This window comes from Schistocerca piceifrons, chromosome 2, assembly GCF_021461385.2.
Source record: "Schistocerca piceifrons isolate TAMUIC-IGC-003096 chromosome 2, iqSchPice1.1, whole genome shotgun sequence".
Lineage (NCBI taxonomy): Eukaryota > Metazoa > Arthropoda > Insecta > Orthoptera > Acrididae > Schistocerca > Schistocerca piceifrons.
This window is the reverse complement of record NC_060139.1, coordinates 698,606,096-698,626,418: the sequence shown is the minus strand read 5'-3', so window position 1 is coordinate 698,626,418 and position 20,323 is coordinate 698,606,096. Positions and strand designations below refer to the sequence as shown.

At 40.9% G+C, this 20,323-nt stretch overlaps 1 protein-coding gene across 3 annotated transcripts in view; it reads left to right on the top strand.

The window, feature by feature from the left end:
* Positions 1-20,323, top strand: part of LOC124777287 (maestro heat-like repeat-containing protein family member 1) — a 274,758-nt gene that overhangs the window by 155,721 nt on the left and 98,714 nt on the right. For all 3 annotated transcript variants that reach the window (XM_047252633.1, XM_047252635.1, XM_047252634.1), the window contains exon 23: positions 14,755-14,892. In XM_047252633.1, the coding sequence (XP_047108589.1) occupies positions 14,755-14,892 (138 nt within the window). The remainder of the gene's footprint in view (positions 1-14,754; positions 14,893-20,323) is intronic.

Below are 20,323 nucleotides of genomic sequence, written 5' to 3'. Positions count from 1 at the left end.
GGAGTAGGATTAAGGTTTTTTAAGAAGGATTGAGAGGCAAGGTTGGAAGTCAGAAATTCCTGGAAAGTTTGGAGAGGGTGATTTTGAGGAAGAGGAGGTGGGTCCCACTGTGACGGAGGACAGAACCGTTCCAGGCAGGGTTCAATTTGGATAGTGGCTTGGGGAGTTGGACCATTAGGAGTAGGATTAGGATCATTTTTCTTCGTGGCAAAGTGATATTTCCAGCAGAGAGTACGGGTGTAGGACAGTAAATCTTTGACAATGGCTGTTTGGTTGAATCTGGGAGTGGGGCTGAAGGTGAGGCCTTTGGATAGGACAGCCCCACTCTTTGACAAGGGCTGTTTGGTTGAATGTGGGAGTGGGGCTGTCCTATCCAAAGGCCTAACCTTCAGCCCCACTCCCAGATTCAACCAAACAGCCCTTGTCAAAGATTTACTGTCCTACACCCGTACTCTCTGCTGGAAATATCAGTTTGTCACGAAGAAAAATGATCCTAATCCTACTCCTAATGGTCCAACTCCCCAAGATACTATCCAAATTGAACCCTGCCTGGAACAGTTCCGTCCTCCGTCACAGCGGGACCCACCTCCTCTTCCTCAAAATCACCCTCTCCAAACTTTCCAGGAATTTCTGACTTCCAACCTTGCCTCTCAATCCTTCTTAAAAAAACCTTAATCCTACTCCCAACATCACCACTGCTGAAGCTCAGGCTATCCGTGATCTGAAGGCTGACCAATCCATCGTCATTCTTCCGGCGGACAAGGCTTCCACAACCGTGGTACTTGATCGTCAGGAGTATGTGGCTGAGGGACTGCGTCAGCTTTCAGACAACACTACATACGAAGTTTGCCAAGGGAATCCCATTCCTGATGTCCAGGCGGAGCTTCAAGGAATCCTCAGAACCTTAGCCCCCTACAAAACCTTTCACCTGACTCCATCAACCTCCTGACCCCACCAACACCCCGCACCCCTACCTTCTTCCTAAAATTCACAAACCCAATCAATCATCCTGGCCGTCCCATTGTAGCTGGCTACCAAGCCCCCACAGAACGTATCTCTGCCTACGTAGATCAACACCTTCAACCCATTACATGCAGTCTCCCATCTTTCATCAAAGACACCAACCACTTTCTCGAACACCTGGAATCCTTACCCAGTCTGTTACCCCCGGAAACCATCCTTGTAACCATTGATGCCACTTCCTTATACACAAATATTCCGCACGTCCAGGGCCTCGCTGCGATGGAGCACTTCCTTTCACGCCGATCACCTGCCACCCTACCAAAAACCTCTTTCCTCATTACCTTAGGCAGCCTCATCCTGACCCACAACTTCCTCACTTTCGAAGGCCAGACATACCAACAATTAAAGGGAACAGCTATGGGCACCAGGATGGCCCCCTCATACGCCAACCCATTCATGGGTCGCTTAGAGGAAGCCTTCTTGGTTACCCAGGCCTGCCAACCCAAAGTTTGTTACAGATTTATTGATGACATCTTCATGATCTGGACTCACAGTGAAGAAGAACTCCAGAATTTCCTCTCCAACCTCAACTCCTTTGGTTCCATCAGATTCACCTGGTCCTACTCCAAATCCCATGCCACTTTCTTTGACGTTGACCTCCACCTGTCCAATGGCCAGCTTCACACGTCCGTCCACATCAAACCCACCAACAAGCAACAGTACCTCCATTATGACAGCTGCCACCCATTCCACATCAAACGGTCCCTTCCCTACAGCCGAGGTCTTCGTGGCGAACGAATCTGCTCCAGTCCGAAATCCCTGAACCATTACACCAACAACTTGAAAACAGCTTTCGCATCCCGCAACTACCCTCCCGACCTGGTACAGAAGCAAATAACCAGAGCCACTTCCTCATCTCCTCAAACCCAGAACCTCCCACAGAAGAACCCCAAAAGTGCCCCACTTGTGACAGGATACTTTCCGGGACTGGATCAGACTCTGAATGTGGCTCTCCAGCAGGGATACGACTTCCTCAAATCCTGCCCTGAAATGAGATCCATCCTTCATGAAATCCTCCCCACTCCACCAAGAGTGTCTTTCCGCCGTCCACCTAACCTTTGTAACCTCTTAGTTCATCCCTATGAAATCCCCAAACCACCTTCCCTACCCTCTGGCTCCTACCCTTGTAAACCGCCCCCGGTGTAAAACCTGTCCCATGCACCCTCCCACCACCACCTACTCCAGTCCTGTAACCCGGAAGGTGTACACGATCAAAGGCAGAGCCACGTGTGAAAGCACCCACGTGATTTACCAACTGACCTGCCTACACTGTGAAGCTTTCTATGTGGGAATGACCAGCAACAAACTGTCCATTCGCATGAATGGACACAGGCAGACAGTGTTTGTTGGTAATGAGGATCACCCTGTGGCTAAACATGCCTTGGTGCACGGCCAGCACATCTTGGCACAGTGTTACACCGTCCGGGTTATCTGGATACTTCCCACTAACACCAACCTGTCAGAACTCCGGAGATGGGAACTTGCCCTTCAATATATCCTCTCTTCTCGTTACCCACCAGGCCTCAATCTCCGCTAATTTCAATTTGCCGCCGCTCATACCTCACCGGTCTTTCAACAACATCTTTGCCTCTGTACTTCCGCCTTGACTGACATCTCTGCCCAAACTCTTTGCCTTTACAAATGTCTGCTTGTGTCTGTGTATGTGCGGATGAATGTGTGTGTGTGTGTGTGTGTGTGTGTGTGTGTGTGTGTGTGCGTGCGCGAGTGTATACTCCTTTTTTCCCCCCTAAGGTAAGTCTTTCCGCTCCCGGGATTGGAATGACTCCTTACCCTCTCCCTTAAAACCCACATCCTTTCGTCTTTCCCTCTCCTTCCCTCTTTCCTGATGAGGCAACAGTTTGTTGCGAAAACTTGAATTTCATGTGTATGTTTGGTTTTGTTTGTGTGTCTATCGACCTGCCAGCACTTTCGTTCGGTAAGTCACATCATCTGTGTTTATATATATATAATTTCTTCTGTTCTTTGTTAAGTTTTTTTGTATTGGTAAAACAGTGACATTAGTACCAATTAATGGCATGATTTCTTTCTTCTCAGGACGTCAATTTGCACTGGATCCTCAAAGTATGTATTATTTACTGGCGCTGTAACAAAGTAACATATTTCTTTACTTTCATGTATAAGATGACATATTGGCTGTTCATTTTGGGTAGTATCTTTACATTTTAGTACTTTCTGCACACTGTCCTTTGTATTTTAACTAACCAATCTATGTTTTAGAACTTTGCGAGTACAATGGTCTTCTGAAATTTCACAATATTAGTTCTGAGACAAGATCCTTTTTTTTTTCTATAAGACTTCAGCCAATCATTCAGTCTGGAGGCATGTAACTATGATCACAAACAGGAAGGAAGTGAAGTGTATTATTGCATTTTGTGCTCTTTTCCAAGAGTGCTGTAAGCATTTTCATTATACCACTGAATTTATGCTGGCTGCAGCAAGAAACTGGGGATAGATGTATAGTATTGGTGCAACCATTTGGTGTTTCTTATCTAAGTCAGAAATGAAGTCCAGCAAAGCCAAAGCAACTTGATTGTGGTCTCTTGTATATTGTTTCCAACGAGATGTAGAAAATGATGCTTTCCTTCTTTTGCTCCTTAAAAAATAAAATGGTTCAAATAGCTCTGAGCACTTTGAGACTTAACTTCTGAGGTCATCAGTCCCCTATAACTTAGAACTACTTAAACCTAACTAACCTAAGGACATCACACACATCCATGCCCGAGGCAGGATTCGAACCTGCGACCATAGCGGTCGCGCGGTTCCAGACTGTAGCGCCTACAACTGCTCGGTCACCCCGGCCGGCTTTCACTCATTAGTGTGGATCATGATTCACAGATTGTGTAACCACATTTGTTTAGGACAGAAACTCTCACTGAGTCATGATAGGAATAGGTTGGTTTTGCTGCATGTCAAAGCAAATTTTTAATGACAATCGGAATATTGCCCTTCCCACGAATTATATGTAATCTGTGTCTAGTTCATTCTTCGTCTCTAAACAGTTTTATGCTTTTATTTCCATTAAACTAACCTTACAAGTAGAGCAGGTGTCATGAAGAATCTTGAGTGATAAACTGAAATGTTTGTAGAATATTTGCTTGTATTTTGCTGAGGAGCATTGTTTCAGTCCTAAACTTTTTCTTTCATCTCAGGAATTCTTGAACAATTTTATTGACTGTGAGATATGAAGGCAAACAATCTCTCATAAACTTCCCTCTGCCATGGTAGCTCTCTCTGAATTTATATTTATTTATATCATCCTTAATGACAGTAATTAGGCCATTCTACTCCTTTCCTGTTGTGAGGACTCCACTCCTTTCCTTCAGCAAGCAGAGGCTCAGACAGTTCTGCGACCGTGTAGGCTGCAGATTCCTCGACCTGTGCCGAAGGGTGGTTGGGTTTCGGATTCTGCTGAAGACGTCAGGTGTCCACTATACGCAGGATGCGGCTACACAGGTAACAGGGGCTGTGTGGCATGGACTGGGCAGTTTTTTAGGTTAGAGGGTCTCGGGGAAACACAAGCAGGGCTTCAGCCACAAAGGGTGCAGGCTGAACACAAGAAGAATGTAGATACAGTAACCATTGGTATAACAGTTGTAAATTGTCGTAGCTGTGGCGGGAAAGTGCTCCAAGCGCTGATAGAAAGCACTGATGCTCAAATCATTATAGGCACTGAAAGCTGGCTAAAGCTGGATATAAGCTCAGCTGAAATTTTTGCGAAGAACCTAACAATGTTCTGAAAGGATAGGCTAAACACGGTTGGCAGTGGCGTGTTTGTTGCTGTCAGAAGTAGTTTAACATGTCGCGAAATTGAAGTAGATACTTCCTGTGAGTTAGTATGGGCGGAGATCATTGTTGGCAACTGGAATAAAATAATAATTGGATCCTTTTACCGACCTCCCAGTTCAGATGATACAGTTGCTGAAAGGTTCAAAGAAAACTTGAGTTTGATTTCAAACATGTACTCGACTCATGCAATAATAGTTGGTGGTGACTTTAATTTACCCTTGATATGTTGGCGAAAATACATGTTTAATTCTGGAGGTACGCATAAATATCATCCATAATTGTGCTAAATGCATTCTCTGAAAATTATTTCGAGCAGTTAGTTCATGAGCCCACGCGAATAGTAAATGGTTGTGAAAACACACTTGACCTGGTAGCAAAAAATAATCCTGATTTAATAACGTCGAAGCGAGATTGTATATTGTAATCCCCAAATCCTCGAAAAATAAGCGAAAAATATACCTATTCAAAAAGGCAGATAAAAATTCACTTGACGCCTTCGTGAGAGACAATCTCCCCTCATTCCAAATTAATAACATAAGAGTAGGCCAGGTGTGGCTTGGATTCAAAGAAATAGTATCGGCAGCAATTGAGAGATTTATACCAAATAAATTAACAAACGATGGAGCTGATCCTCCTTGGTACACAAAACATGTTAGAACACTGTTGCAGAAACAATGAAACAAACATTTCAAATTTAAACAGACGCAAAACCCCCCAGATTGGCGATCTTTTACAGAAGCTCAAAATTTAGCACAGACTTCAATGCGAGATGCCTACAACAGTTTCCACAACGAAACTTTGTCTCAAAACCTGGCAAAAAATTCAAAGAGATTCTGGTCATATGTGAACTATGTTAGCGGCAAGAAACAATCAAGCCTTCCTGCGTGATGGCAATGGAGATACTATCGGAGACAGTGCTGCCAAAGCAGAGTTACTAAACACAGCCTTCCAAAATACCTTCACAAAAGAAGACTAAGTGAATATTCCAGAATTCGAATTAAGAACAGCTGTCAACGTGAGTAACGTAGAAGTACATATCCTCAGAGTAGCGAAGCAACTTAAATCACTTAATAAAAGCAAGCCTTCTGGTCCAGACTGTATACCAATTAGGTTCCTTTCGGAGTATGCTGATGCATTAGCTCCATACTAAACAATGATATACAACCGTTCGCTCGATGAAAGATCCATACCCAAAGACTGGAAAGTTACACAGGTCACACCAATATTCAAGAAAGGTAGTAGGAGTAATCCACTAAATTACAGACCCATATCGTTAATGTCGATATGCAGCAGGATTTTAGAACATATATTGTATTCAAACATTATGAATTACCTCGAAGAAAACAGTCGATTGACACACAGTCAGCATGGGTTTAGAAAACATTGTTCCTGTGAAACACAACTAGCTCTTCATTCACATGAAGTGTTGAGTGCTAATGACAAAGGATTTCAGATCGATTCCATATTTCTGGATTTCCAGAAAGCTTTTGACACGGTACCACACAAGTGGCTTGAAGTGAAATTGTGTGCTTATGGAATATTGTCTCAGTTATGTGACTGGATTTGTGATTTCCTGTCAGAGAGGTCACAGTTCGTAGTAATTGATGGAAAATCATCGAGTAAAACTGAAGTGATTTCTGGTGTTCCCCAGGGTAGTGTTATACGCCCTTTGCTGTTCTTTATCTATATAAACAATTTGGGAGACAATCTGAGCAGCCGTCTTCGGTTGTTTGCAAATGACACTGTTGCTTATCGACTAATTAAGTGATCACAAATCAAAACAAACTGCAAAGGATTTAGAAAAAATATCTGAATGGTGCGAAAAGTGGCAGTTGACCCTAAATAACGAAAAGTGTGAGGTCATTCACATGAGTGCTAAAAGGAACTCATTAAACTTCGGTTACATGATAAATCAGTCTAATCTAAAAGCCCTAAATTCAACTAAATATCTAGGTATTGCAGTTACAAACAACTTAAATTGGAAGGAAACACATAGAAAATGTTGTGGGGAAGGCTAACCAAAGACTGTGTTTTATTGGCAGGTCACTTAGAAAATGTAACAGACCTACTAAGGAGACTGCCTGCACTATGTTTGTCCGTCCACTTTTAGAATACTGCTGCGCGGTGTGGGATCCTTACCAGATAGGACTGACGGAGTACATTGAAAAAGTTCAAAGAAAGGCAGCATGTTTTGTATTATCATGAAATATGGGAGAGAGTGTCACAGAAATGATACAGGATTTGGGCTGGAAATCATTAGAAGAAAGGCATTTTTCGTTGTAACGGAATCTTATCACAAAATTCCGATCACCAACTTTCTCCTCCAAATGCGAAAATATTTTGTTGACACTAACCTGCATAGGGAGGAATGATCACCACGAAAAAATAAGGGAAATCGGAGCTTGTACAAAAAGTATAGGTGTTCATTCTTTCCGTGCATTATATGAGATTGGAATACTAGACAATTGTGAAGGTGATTCGATGAACCCTCTGCCAGGCATTTAAATGTGATTTGCAGAGTATCCTTGTAGATGTAGATTTAGAAGCTTCCTTCTTCGTGGAACGTGCTTTCTAGATACAATAACTTATCTATTGTCATGCGAGAAACACCATAGAAAGTGGCAGCACAAACAAGCACACTTCATCATTCCTTTTTCCATTGGTATATTTCATTTCACTATTTCTTTCCTTCTTTGCATTCTTGGTGTTCACCACACTGTGCTGAGATGAAAAAATATTCAAAAAATTTAACAGGGACATGTCTTGATGCCTTATGAAAGGGATAGTTGCCACTCACAATATAGTTGAGATGCCGCGTTGCAGATAGGCTTAGCAAAAAGTGTCAGAAAGTGAGCTTTTGGCAAACAAGGACTACGTTGGAAAGAGAGAACATGTGCACACAAACGCAACTCGCACTCGCATGATGTTTGTGAGAGTTGCATTTGCATGTTGTGTGGTGTGTGTGTGTGTGTGTGTGTGTGTGTGTGTGTGAGTGCGCGCGTGTGCGCGTGTGTGTGCGTGCATGCGCATGCACCTTTTCCCAACAAAGGCCTTGTTAGCCGAAAGCTCAGTTTCTACAGTCTTTTTGTTGAGCCTACCTGCAACTCAGCATGTCCATCACATATGAGTAGCAACTATTGTTTTCATAATATTATTATATTCCATCGTGAATATTCCATTGTTTTATCTTGATGTATTGTAGTTAGTGATGCCACATGATGATGAAACATAGGCATGCATTCTTTCATTCATGTAGGTTTTGAAGATGAAACCTCAAGTCAGTGAGTGCATTTGGTAATAGGTTCGTGTGAACACTTTTTACTTTGTGTTTCAGCTTGATGTGAGCACTTTTGAATCAGGATTCCACTTCCACTGGAACATTCTTAGCCCTGTATGCCATTTTCAGTGTCACAAGAATCATCATTCATTCAGCTTTAGCTTGCAATAGTTGCTTGTAGACTAACAAGAGAGCATCAAGTGAATATTTGCTTAGAAGTAATCTGTTGGTGTCCTGATGACAATTAAGTCTGGTTGCAACACTATTCCTCCAATAAATACTGTTACAATAATGAGTAATATGGCATACAGCATCCTGGCACACCTATCTACTTCATTATTGCCAACTACTTACTATGGAAATCGAGATAAGACACATGAGAGTAATTTTATTGCATTTGTTCACTTTTACTTTCAGCATGCCTATATTGGGTTTTGCTAAAACCTTGTGATCTGTGGCAGTTAGATACTTAGCAGTAGTTGACTTTTGCTAGAATTTGGTTCAGAGGATGGTGTAAAAGTCATCACTATGCCTGTTTCTGTTTTGAAATTTTTTGCATCTATAGAATTATGAAGAACATTCCTCAGTTTAGAAGAATAGTGACTAATGTACTTTTAGTTTAATTTTGAAGTTGTGAAGATTCACAGTTTTCCATTTATGCTGCATGATGGCAATCATTCTTCATCTTGAAAAACCACTATGTATAATGGTGCATTTGTTTGTCCTCCCCACTAATTAGAAGAAATTTGTTCTCCTGCATGCAAGGCATCATCACATTAGTCAACATGTTCTTTTATGAGTTGTTGTAGGTTTCCCAGATTTTGATGAAGTAATGACAACATTCCTATATTTGTTACTTAACTTGCCGCCTGCCGAAGATATAATTAAGATGGGTAACTCAGATTGAACGCAATTCCTCCACTTAAAATATCGCATGGGTCCAGTTCTGTGTAATGTCTGGCAATTTGTAATCAGTCAACCAAAAAATTCAAGTCAAAAATGACTTAGTCAAAACAAACAAAGTACTTTTAAAATATATTTATTGTATCATGACACAGAAAAAACTGACACGAGTTTAGTACCCAAAAACTGACATAAGACTGGCGCTAAAACTGAGGCAGTACTAGTTCAATACCAACTCCTGCATTATTGACGAAATGCTACCTGCGTTCAGCTACCAGCATTACTGCTTGTGAAACTTCTAGTGTGTTGAAATATCACAGTTTTCATATTAAGATTTTATGAAATGTACATGGATAGAAATGTTCTGATTATTTCTGTTAATTACTTTGCAGTTCCCTATAACTTTTGTCCTCGGAATGAATCCCATGATCTTTCAGTGGGCTCTGTCATAGTTGTCATAGTTGTGACTGTAGCTAACGGTTACTGCTGAGTGTAGTTGCTCTTCCTAACAGCATCACATGTGATCATACCAGTTGCATCTTTACTTGTTGTTAATTGTACTTTAGGTACTTGGGCTACACATGACTCTGTTTAAAAAGAATAGCTCAATGTAGTCATAGGGTTGAGCCGCACACGTCTGCTTTCATACCCTGCAGCTGACTGGCTGCAAATAATAACCTGTAGTGGTGATCCTGCCGTCAAACAGTCTACGCATTGGCTAGAATTATGAGTTAATAAAATACACAGAAATACAAAATAAAAGTTAAATGAATAATTGAAAACCAAGGTTTCATTTCTAATGTCTGTTATTGATGTAGATGACGGAAAATTGTGTGGAATAATGTTGATTCAAGAAAGGACATCTCAAGTTGATGAGAAGTGGTCCTACAATATTCAAATAAAATACATACACAAACTACCCTTATCAAATGCAATAAAGTTACATTGAGAGCATTAGGGAATGTTAGCAAAATCTCCGAACTAATTAGTCATCAAAGACCCATGATAATTAAGTCCATTTCGTGATCACAATACACAAAAGATTCTCCAACTCATAGGTGTTCAGAGTTCAAAATGATGATTCACAAATTAACACACAAGATACGAAGAATAATAACTCATACTCTATCTCTTCATAGTTCTGTAAATCAAGCAGATAAAGTTAGATACCTACTCTGGAGTACATTCTCACCTCCCAAAATATAAAGTTCCTTCAAAAGTTAAGTATTGTAGTGGCTGTTCACCACCCAGAAACAGACACCTATACAATCAAATCACACATTTTACTCAAGGCAGGTCTGCCTTCTTCTAGAACTCGCCACAAAGTGTCCCAAATCACTCCCTTGAGCTATATGCCTCCACGGTTCCACTGTACTGGTTGACATCGGAGCCAGTGCCCTGCTGCATCAATAACTTCCACATCATCATGTACCACTTGCCGCAGAGTGCATTCTTCATTGTGCCAAAAAGATAGACGTCGAAAAGTGTGAGATGTGGACTGTAGCATGGATAAGTTAGAACAGTGCTATGAACGTTTTGTGTGCTCCTCTCAAGTGCACAGACTTATGAGAGGCCTTGCATTGTCATGGAGAAGAAGTTCATTTGCATTTTTGTTGCAATGAACATGCTGAAGTTGTTTCTCCAATTTCCTGAGGGTAGCGCATTACACTTCAGAATTGATAGTTGTATCATGAGGGAGAACATCAAACAGAATAACCTTTTCAGAATCCCAGAAGACCACCATCCTGACTTTACCAGCTGAGAAGTGCAGCTTTAAACATTTTCTTTGGAGGAGAAGTGGTGTGGCACCACTCCAGGGACTGCCATTTTGTTTCTGGTTCCAAGTAATGAACCCATGTTTCACTGCCTGTTATGATGTTAGACCAAAAATTGTCATGATCAGCCTCGTAACAAACAAGCAATTCTACACGTATGGTCCTTCATTGCTCTTTATTGTTCTCCGTTAGGGAGCAAAGAACCAAGGAGGCACATACTTTTGAGTACCCAGCTGGAGGTGTCAGCACTGCCAACAGAATCCAGTTGAGCAGCAAGGTGTATGATTGTGATCTGTTGACCACTTTGAATGAGTGTGTCCATATGCTCCAACATTACGGGAGTCACAGCTGTGTGCAGCCAGCCAGCGTGTGGGAGATCGGACAGGTTTGTGTGACCTAGTTGCAAAGGTGGCAGAGGCCTCACCCAATGACTCATTGTGCTTTTGTTCACTGGCAGGCCTCTGTCGACATTGTGCAAGTGCCTATGAATATCTGCGATGCTCTGATTTTTGCCAAAAGAAACTCAGTGACAGTAATCTGCTTGGAATGCACCTCCGTTGCAAACTAAATTTTGAATGCTATGTATAGTGCCACTACCTGTTTTACCTTCATGAAACTATAGTGGCTGAAGCAGGAATAATCCATTATGTCCCACAACTAATTCTGCATTTTTCCAACTGAAATTGGCCGAGAAAAAAAGTCTTGCATTACTTATTACACACCCCTCATTGTTTCTTCTTAAGTCCACTAGTTTTCATTAATGCAGAAGTTTAGCAAAGTTACAGTTTAAGGTTCTGCATGTATATAACTTGGCTTAAACATACTCTAATAATATCATATTCTCCAATTTATGTTGAATTATGCTCTCTGTTGAATACTGTCTCATTCTCCCACATTACAACCTTTTATAAAAATGTTCATGAATACAATATATTGAACAGTATTTTGGTTTATTTGCAGTGTAATGAAGATACAAATGAAAATAAAAGAAAAGCCCATTTTTGCATAGGGACTAGACCCCGTGGACCTTGGATTAGCGATCTGTATTCTTTCCACTGCACCAACTGTTGCCTGATATCTATGCTAACATAAAGGCCTGTGCCTCAGTTGGGTTGTGCCAAAAATATTTTTTCCAAACATTTGGTCATCTGGAGCTCCCACTTCTATCAGTTTCATTTCTACCCAAGCACTGCATACATCATAAACCTGGCTGACAATGGTTATGACAAGCATGCACTATCCTCTTTAAGTGTTCCTCTGCCCAAACGGGTATGAAATGATGCAGTGTTGCTCTTACTGTGAACAAGTACTGCTCTGACTGTTGACAGTAGCCTTGGTGCTATCTGCCCTAATGACCCATTGTGTTTACTGTTGTTCTAACTCTAATGGAAATTCATGGACGGAGCCATCCATACAGTAAGGGAAAGGCCACCATTCACCTGTGGTAGCATATAAATATGTTACAGTACAGCTTTCTCACATGCACACACACAACTGTACATCCTCCTGGCTCTGACGAGACTGATTATTGATATATGGTCCACCTGCTTAGCTGGATGGGAACATGCAGTGGGCCCGGGTACGATTCCTAGCCAGGTTGGAGATTTCCTCCACTCATGGGATAGGTGTTAGGTTGTCCTCATCATCATTTCATTCTCATCACTGGCATGCAAGTTGCCCAATGTGGCATCAACTGCGATAAGACTCACAATTGGTGGCCGAACTTCCCCAGTTGGGGCTTCCCGGCCAGCAATGCCATACGATCATTTTATTTCATTTCATTTCATTGATATATGATTACTTAAAGCATTTGCCTGAACTGATGATTGAGAATGTTGCAAGAGGTGGTTTGAAAAGTCATACTTTCAGAGTAAATTTTCTTTTGCACGAGATAAATTATGTTAAGTGCGAGAATATGAAATGATTTTTTTTAAATCGCAGAGCATTTGGTACTCATTGAAATATGAAAAATTTGAGGACGAGTCATTTAGAAGAATTTCGAGCCCAGATTAGAGATGTGTGTAACATGTACAAAAAAAGACCAATATTACATGTGAGAGCTTAGCTTCTCTTGCAGCTTATTAATCTTGGAGGCCAGTATTAATATGTGAAGCTTTGCATTTCATGTAGCTACACTATGTATATTAATTTAAATCATTAACTTTTCCTATTTGTGTGTTCGCACTACTTAACGCTGATGTTGATTTTGGCTGTGACTATGTCACTTGTCATATTCTCTGCATATCTGCTGCCATTGGCTGGCAAGATCAGGTGACATGAGCTACAACTGGTTTACAAAAGTGCATAGCAATCTTGATTTCAATGCTTTGGAAACTAACACACTATGTTTGGTGGAAATCAAATTTATACTTTCGTAATATGAAAACATGCAGTGTACATGTTTCTGCACATAAAAGATCTTTCCAACATGTGGAATTTTTTTTGTTTTTTTGTTTTTTGCCGAGTTTCGTTTCCTAGAGTGCTGGGAATTTGTATGCCAGTGTAGAAAAACATAACTATTCAAATGATTAACAAGTTTCACAGTTCCAAGGAAAAGTATACTGTCATTTAACATGAAAAGTGTGTGTTTACTGGAAAATCCAGGAAAAAATCCAGGATTTTTTTTTTCCCTTGTCTCCGTATACACCCTGACAGATGACCCCATGGCCTCACAAAAAAATACGAAGGACAGAACAAAAAGAGATGTAGGATGAGGGAGAGGAGTGAAACAGGAGGAGAAAAAAGGGAGAGGGGGCGTAAAGAGAGAAAGGTGAAGGAAGAGAGGGAATTTCCATCACTGTTAGACATTGCCGATTTCGCTCTCTTCCTCCTCATACCCATCCACCTTTTTTCCTGTGTCCTTTTACTTATGTAAAACTTGTTGTCCATTCTTCATTTCTTCATATTGCCACACTTTCTTCTCATGTACATTACCTGCCTTCAAAACACACACCAGCCACCCTCTGTCATGCAAATTGAATGTCTGCTGCTGAGACAGCCCACCACATTACATAATCCTGTGCGAAAACTCCCTGCTCGCTCAGCGGTTCCCCCTTTTCAAATATATAATTCCAAAGCTGCTTTAACATAAGGTACCCCTCCATATTTGCCATTTGACTACAGACAACCTCTTCTAAAGGTTGACAGCTATGTCTTGCAGTTCTGTAATGCATTAGACATGTGAATTTAACGGCCATGTGGTATTATATGAGGGAAAATTAAACTTGAGAAACTCACTTGGCTAACACAACATGGTCAGTTTCAAAACATTTCACCTTTTTCCCACCAAACGGGATTGAGACAAAAGTTGGTTCTTTAGAAGAATTCTGTGAACTGCAATTGTGTACTTGGTCCTGTGGCTGCCTGTTGGTCCAAATGTTGGAAATGTTCCTGCTGATGATGATCTTGTATGAGCGGTTGCATTTGTGACTATTACATTTGTTGCTGTTTCTTAGCTTTGTTGCTGTTATAGTTTCTTTCTTTGTTACTGTTGGAGTTTTATAAATTATGGATTTATTGTCTTTGCTTGTTGATGCAAGTTCAAAAATCACCACCACCAAGCCTATGTTGTATCATAGATATGTCTGACAGGTGTTAATGAAGTATGGCAGCTTCCTGCCTCGGAGCAGTGCTGGATGAGAGCAAAGTATAGGTCTCCATTTAATATTAGACTTCAAATTTCATGTTTTCAAAAGTAAAAGATGAAATTGTCTGTGGATCAGGCAGCTTTATGCTGTCAACCAGTGTTCACCATCTTTAATTTTCTTGTAATTATTATATAGAACTGAAATTCTAAATAATCTGCTATATGTATTGCGACAGGATGAGTATTTCTTATTTTAGATACTTACATATACAAAAGGGCAATGCATTTAAAATGTTTCAGGCATGTGTGCTGTGCTGTTTTATAACCTTATGAGTTGGATTCAGGAGAATCAAAATGAACTTACTGTTGATTACTTGTTGCAGGGTAACACAAGATGCATTCAAAGCATTTTTACTCTGCAGCAACTGTGAGCTAATAGCAGAAGCCTTACTGCAATGTACACATATGGACAGTGGAGAAAATCTTACAGCATTTATAAAAATGATCCCAGGTCTAGTAAAGTAAGAATTTATTAGTATGATAGCTTGATTTTAATATGCAGTATTGATTTTGAAAAATGTCATCACAGTTATGTCTTTCAGCATATTGAGCTTCAAGCCTATGAAAATTGATGTCTTATCATTTTACTGCCATCTTCGGTGTGATAATTCATTAGTTAACTGCATTAGATATTCAGTGGAACATGACAGAGATCAAAACATGTTACCAACACCAGTTTTTATCACAGTATTTTGACAGCTACCCTTGTGGTTCTCTTCAGGCACTTTGTATCTCAGATAAACTAACTCACTTGTTCAGATGCCCTTACCATCTGTTCTCCAACCAGACTGGGATATACATCCATCTTAAGGATCAGTAATAGTACTCGCAGTTTTTGCAATATTAGTATATAAATGTTTTTTGGAGATTTCGTATACTTTGGAGAGAAAGCAGTTCTATCTTTCACTATTGTTTCACCACTGTTGCAGTGTCATCTCAGATGCAGTATTTATTGTGAAATGAACGTACTTTTTTTGTTAGTACACTTTCAAAATGTTTCTTATCTTCATGTTGAAACACCACGAGACTAGCAAGTAGCATATTTAGCCTTTCTGTTTCCATTCTCAGTTTAATTCTTAAAGACTTTCTATATTTTTATATGCTTGCAAAGTTTAATTCTTAAACTCATTGCATATTTATGTATTTGAGAGATATAGTAATACATTTTATTAATGGTAAGTTGTATATTCACGCAGTCTGTAATGCAGTAGTCATTGGTTTTTGGGCGGCCAATAACCATTGACCTCAACTTAATCAGCTGCCAGCCTCCATTGATGATATGACAGGAGACTAGTGAGTCACATATTTACCTTTTTCTGTTTCTTCTCAAGTTAGTAGTGGTAGGCTGGGTACAATGTACGCATACTGTGTGCAGACGCAGGAGCAGCTGGCTGTAGTTCGCAAATGCTCGAAGAGGCTTATGGCCATGGTCAGCCTTCTGCAGGCTGCTGCCTCAGGTTGAGGGGGCAGTGGAGAAACTGGAGCATTGTGAGAGACATCTCAGGTGTTGTTAGTTTCGTCCATAGGCTCTGCTGTTACAGTACCTTCCAGTGCACCCGAAGCAGGGGATCCGCACTTGCTACTGGAAGACTGCTGGGTTTAAGTGGTTCCATTTCTTGAGGTAGAGTGTCAGTATGGGGGCTGGCCCTCTAGCCTCACCCATTCCCTCTGTGTATCGAAAGGCGGCCATTTCTTCAGCAGGCACACAGGAGCAGGGATTTATTAGTTATTGGGAGCTCAAATGTTACGCAAGTTATGGAGCCCATTAGGGAAATAGAATTCAGGGCCGTAAAGAATTCCATGGTGCACTCCGTGTGTCCGTGGAGAGTCTTGATCTGAGATGTGGAGGAGGCCCTGCCTGTGGCTATCAGGAGCGCAGGAGACAGTTGTCTGCATGTTGTTGCTCGTGTCGGCAGCAGTGATGCCTGTCGCTTGGGTTCTGAGAACATCCTCAGTTTTTATGGGTGGCTGGCGGAAGTGGTGAAGACTGCTGGCCTCACTTATGAAGTACACCCAGAATTCACAGTCTGCAGCACCGTACCCAGCATCAATAGGGGTCCTCTGGTTTGAAGCTGGGTAGAACATCTCACCAGAGGCTCCATTGATTCTGGGATGGCCAAAATACAGATTTATGTACCTGCATTAATTGGATGGGGAATTGTAGAACTCCCCTTAACAGGTCAGGAGTGCACTATACAAAGGAAGCAGCTACCAGGGTAGCAGAGTACTTGTGGAGTGCATATGTAGGTTTCTTAGGCTAGGCAATAGTCTGAGTTACTCTGATGAATGCCTGTCACTTGATATGCAGAGAGTGAAATCAAATCACGTGCAAAGTACACACACTTTGACTGTGAAAATTTTAACAGTACACTGTGGAAGTATGTGTAACAAAGTTCCCTAATTTACTGCCCACCAGGAAATTTCTTGCACTCCAGCTATTCTCGGAACTGAGAGCGGACTGATATACAAAGTAGAAAGCTCCAAAATATTTTTTAAGATGCTATAGGAAGAGAACTGCTCATTGCAGTATACAAAAATAGTGTCTCTGTTGAGGTTGACTGTGTGTGTGACAGCGGAGTATAACAGGTCTAAGTGAAATCAAGTTAATTGTTAGATGTTCTTACTAGCCACCTAGTTCCTCTGGGGTGGGTGGGCGCACGTGCGCGCTTGGGTGTGTGTGTGTGTGTGTGTGTGTGTGTGTGTGTGTGTGTGTGTGTGTGTGTGTCTGTCTATTTTCGACAAAGGCCTTGTTGGCGGAAAGCTCACTTTCTGACAGTCTTTTTGTTGCGCCTGTGTCTACCACTCAGCATCTCCGCTATATGGTGAGTAGTAACTATCCTTTTCATAATCTTGTTTTATTCCGTCCTGGATTTTCCATTATTAAAGTACTAACAGGTATGTCTATAGCTTCATTGCAGGGGGTATGGACACACAGTCCTGCAAAGTACATTTGTACCCATTTTCTGTAAACTGCCTTGAACAACTACTTAGACAACCCACACACAACAGAAATGTTTTATGCCTTGTAGTTACCAACAGGCCTGATCTTATTGACAGTGTCAGTGTAGGGACAGGAATTAGTGAACGTCATATCATTACAGCGATGATGGTTACTAAAGTTAATAAGCCAGTCAAGAAGGCCAGGAGAGAGTTTGTACTAGACAAAGCAGGTAAGCCATTGTTAGCATCCCACTTAGACAATGAATGGACATGGTTTAGTTCCAGTGTGACTGATGTAGAGGGATTATGGACAAAGTTTGAACCGATTGCAAATCATGCTCTTGTGATGTGTGTGTCAACTAAGTGGATTAAGGATGGAAAGGACCCTCTGTGGTTTAGTAATCAAATTTGGAAAATGCTGAGGAAATAGAGATTCTTGCATTCTTGGTTCAAAAAAGAGCATAAATATTTACAGGTAAAAGTTAGTAGAAATTGGTGCATTCTTAAGATGATCCGTGTGTGGGGCTACAAAAACTTGCACCATATACCTTAGTGAAAGATCTTCCCAAAAACCTGAGGAAATTCTGATCGTATGTCAAAGGCTTTTATCCAGTCACTCGTTAACCAGTCTGAGGTGGCAATAGAAGACAGTAAAAGCAAAGCTTAAGTTTTAAATTTCATGTCCAAGAAATGATTCATGCAGGAGGGTCAAATAAACATACTGTTGTTCAGACTTCCACATGTAAGACATAGAAATTGGTATTCATGGCATAGAGAAGCAACAGAAAAAGTTGAAAACAAATGAAGTCATTAGGTCCAGATAGAATCCCAGTTTCGTTTTACAAAGAATACTCTGTGGCATTGGCTTCTTACTTAGCTTGCGTATTTTTTGTCCAGCAAAAAGTCCCAAGCAATTGAAGAAGGAAAAGTAAAAGAATGGGCATAACTAATTACAGACCAATATCCTTAACATCAGTTTGCTGCAGAATTCTTGAACAAACTCTGAGTGGGAATAAAATAAACTTCCATGAAACAGAAAAGACAGCTTGTGTCCATAAATCAGCACGTATTTAGAAGCCAATGCTCTCGTGAAACTCAGCTTGCCCTTGTCTCACAAAATATCCTGCAAACTGCGGATGAAGGGCAACCAGCAGATTCCATATCTGTAAATTACCGGACAGTGTTTGATATGGTGCCCCACTGCAAACTGTTGATGAAGATCCAAGTGTACAGATTAGGTTCACAGCTGTGTGAGTGGCTTGAAGGCTTTTTAAGTAATAGACTCCAATATGTTGTCCTCAATGGCAACTGTTCATAGACAAAGGTATTGTCAGCAGTGCTTCAAGGCAGCTTGATAGGAGGCAGTGTGATAGGACTGCGTTTATTTTCTATATACATAAACGACTTGATGGTCAGTGTCAACAGCAGGAGTGACTGTGGGAGTATACAAGATTACTTAGTCAAAATTTCTAGTTGGTATGGTGAAGGCCAGCTAATTCTAAATGTAGAAAAATGTAAGTAAATGCAGCTGATTTGGAAAAATAATCCTATAAAATTTGAGTACAGTATTATTGGAGTGCCCCTTGACACAGTCACATAGGTTAAGTATCTTGATGTAATGTTGCAAAGCGATATGAACTGGAATGAGCATTTCAGGCTGGTAGTAGGGAAGGTGAATGCCAAAATTCTCCCAGTAAAACAAGGTGAATGCCAAAATTCTCCCAGTAAAACAAGATGAACGCCAAAATTCTCCCAGTAAAACAAAGTCGAGCAAAGTGTAGCTCATCCGTAAAGAAGACAGCATATTGAATGTTTGGGATTCCCGCCAAGTTGGATTAAAGGAAGTCATCAACGCAATTTGGATAGGGTCCATCAGTATGCAAGTTTGATGGAGATGCTTCATGGACTCAAATGGGAATCCCTGGAGAGAAGAGAACACTCTTTTCACCAGGCATTATTTTGAAAATTTAGAGACAGGGTTTTGAGGCTGACTGCAGAACAATTCTTCTGCACTAACATACATTTTGTGTAAGGATCATGAAGATAAGATACAAAAATTGGTGCTCATATTCAGGGTTGTAGATAGTCATTTTTCCTCCACTTTGTTTGTGAGTGGAACAAGAAAGGAAATGACTAGTAGTGATATACAGTACCTTCAGCCATGCACCATACTGTGGTTTGCGGAGTATATGTAGATGTAGATGTGGATGTAAATAATATCGTTCTCTAAAAACAAAGATGATGTGACTTACCAAACGAAAGCACTGGCACGTCGATAGACACACAAACAAACACAAACATACACACAAAATTCAAGCTTTCGCAACAAACTGTTGCCTCATCAGGAAAGAGGGAAGGAGAGGGAAAGATGAAAGGATGTGGGTTTTAAGGGAGAAGGTAAGGAGTCATTCCAATCCCGGGAGTGGAAAGACTTACCCTAGGGTGAAAAAAGGACGGGTATACACTCGCGCACACACACACATATCCATCCATCCATCCATCCATCCATCCATCCAGACATAAATATATCTGCTTGTGTCTGTATATGTGTGGATGGATATGTGTGTGTGTGCGAGTGTATACCCGTCCTTTTTTCTCCCTAAGGTAAGTCTTTCCGCTCCCGGGATTGGAATGACTTCTTACCCTCTCCCTTAAAACCCACATCCTTTCGTCTTTCCCTCTCCTTCCCTCTTTCCTGATGAGGCAACAGTTTGTTGCGAAAGCTTGAATTTTGTGTGTATGTTTGTGTTTGTTTGTGTGTCTATCGACGTGCCAGTGCTTTCGTTTGGTAAGTCACATCATCTTTGTTTTTAGATATATTTTTCCCACGTGGAATGTTTCCCTCTATTAATTCATATCATTAATATCGTTCTCTGATGTATTTGGCACAAAAGTCTGGTATTATTATTATTTATTGCATTAACGGGCCATTAAGGTCCACAGCAGAACAAC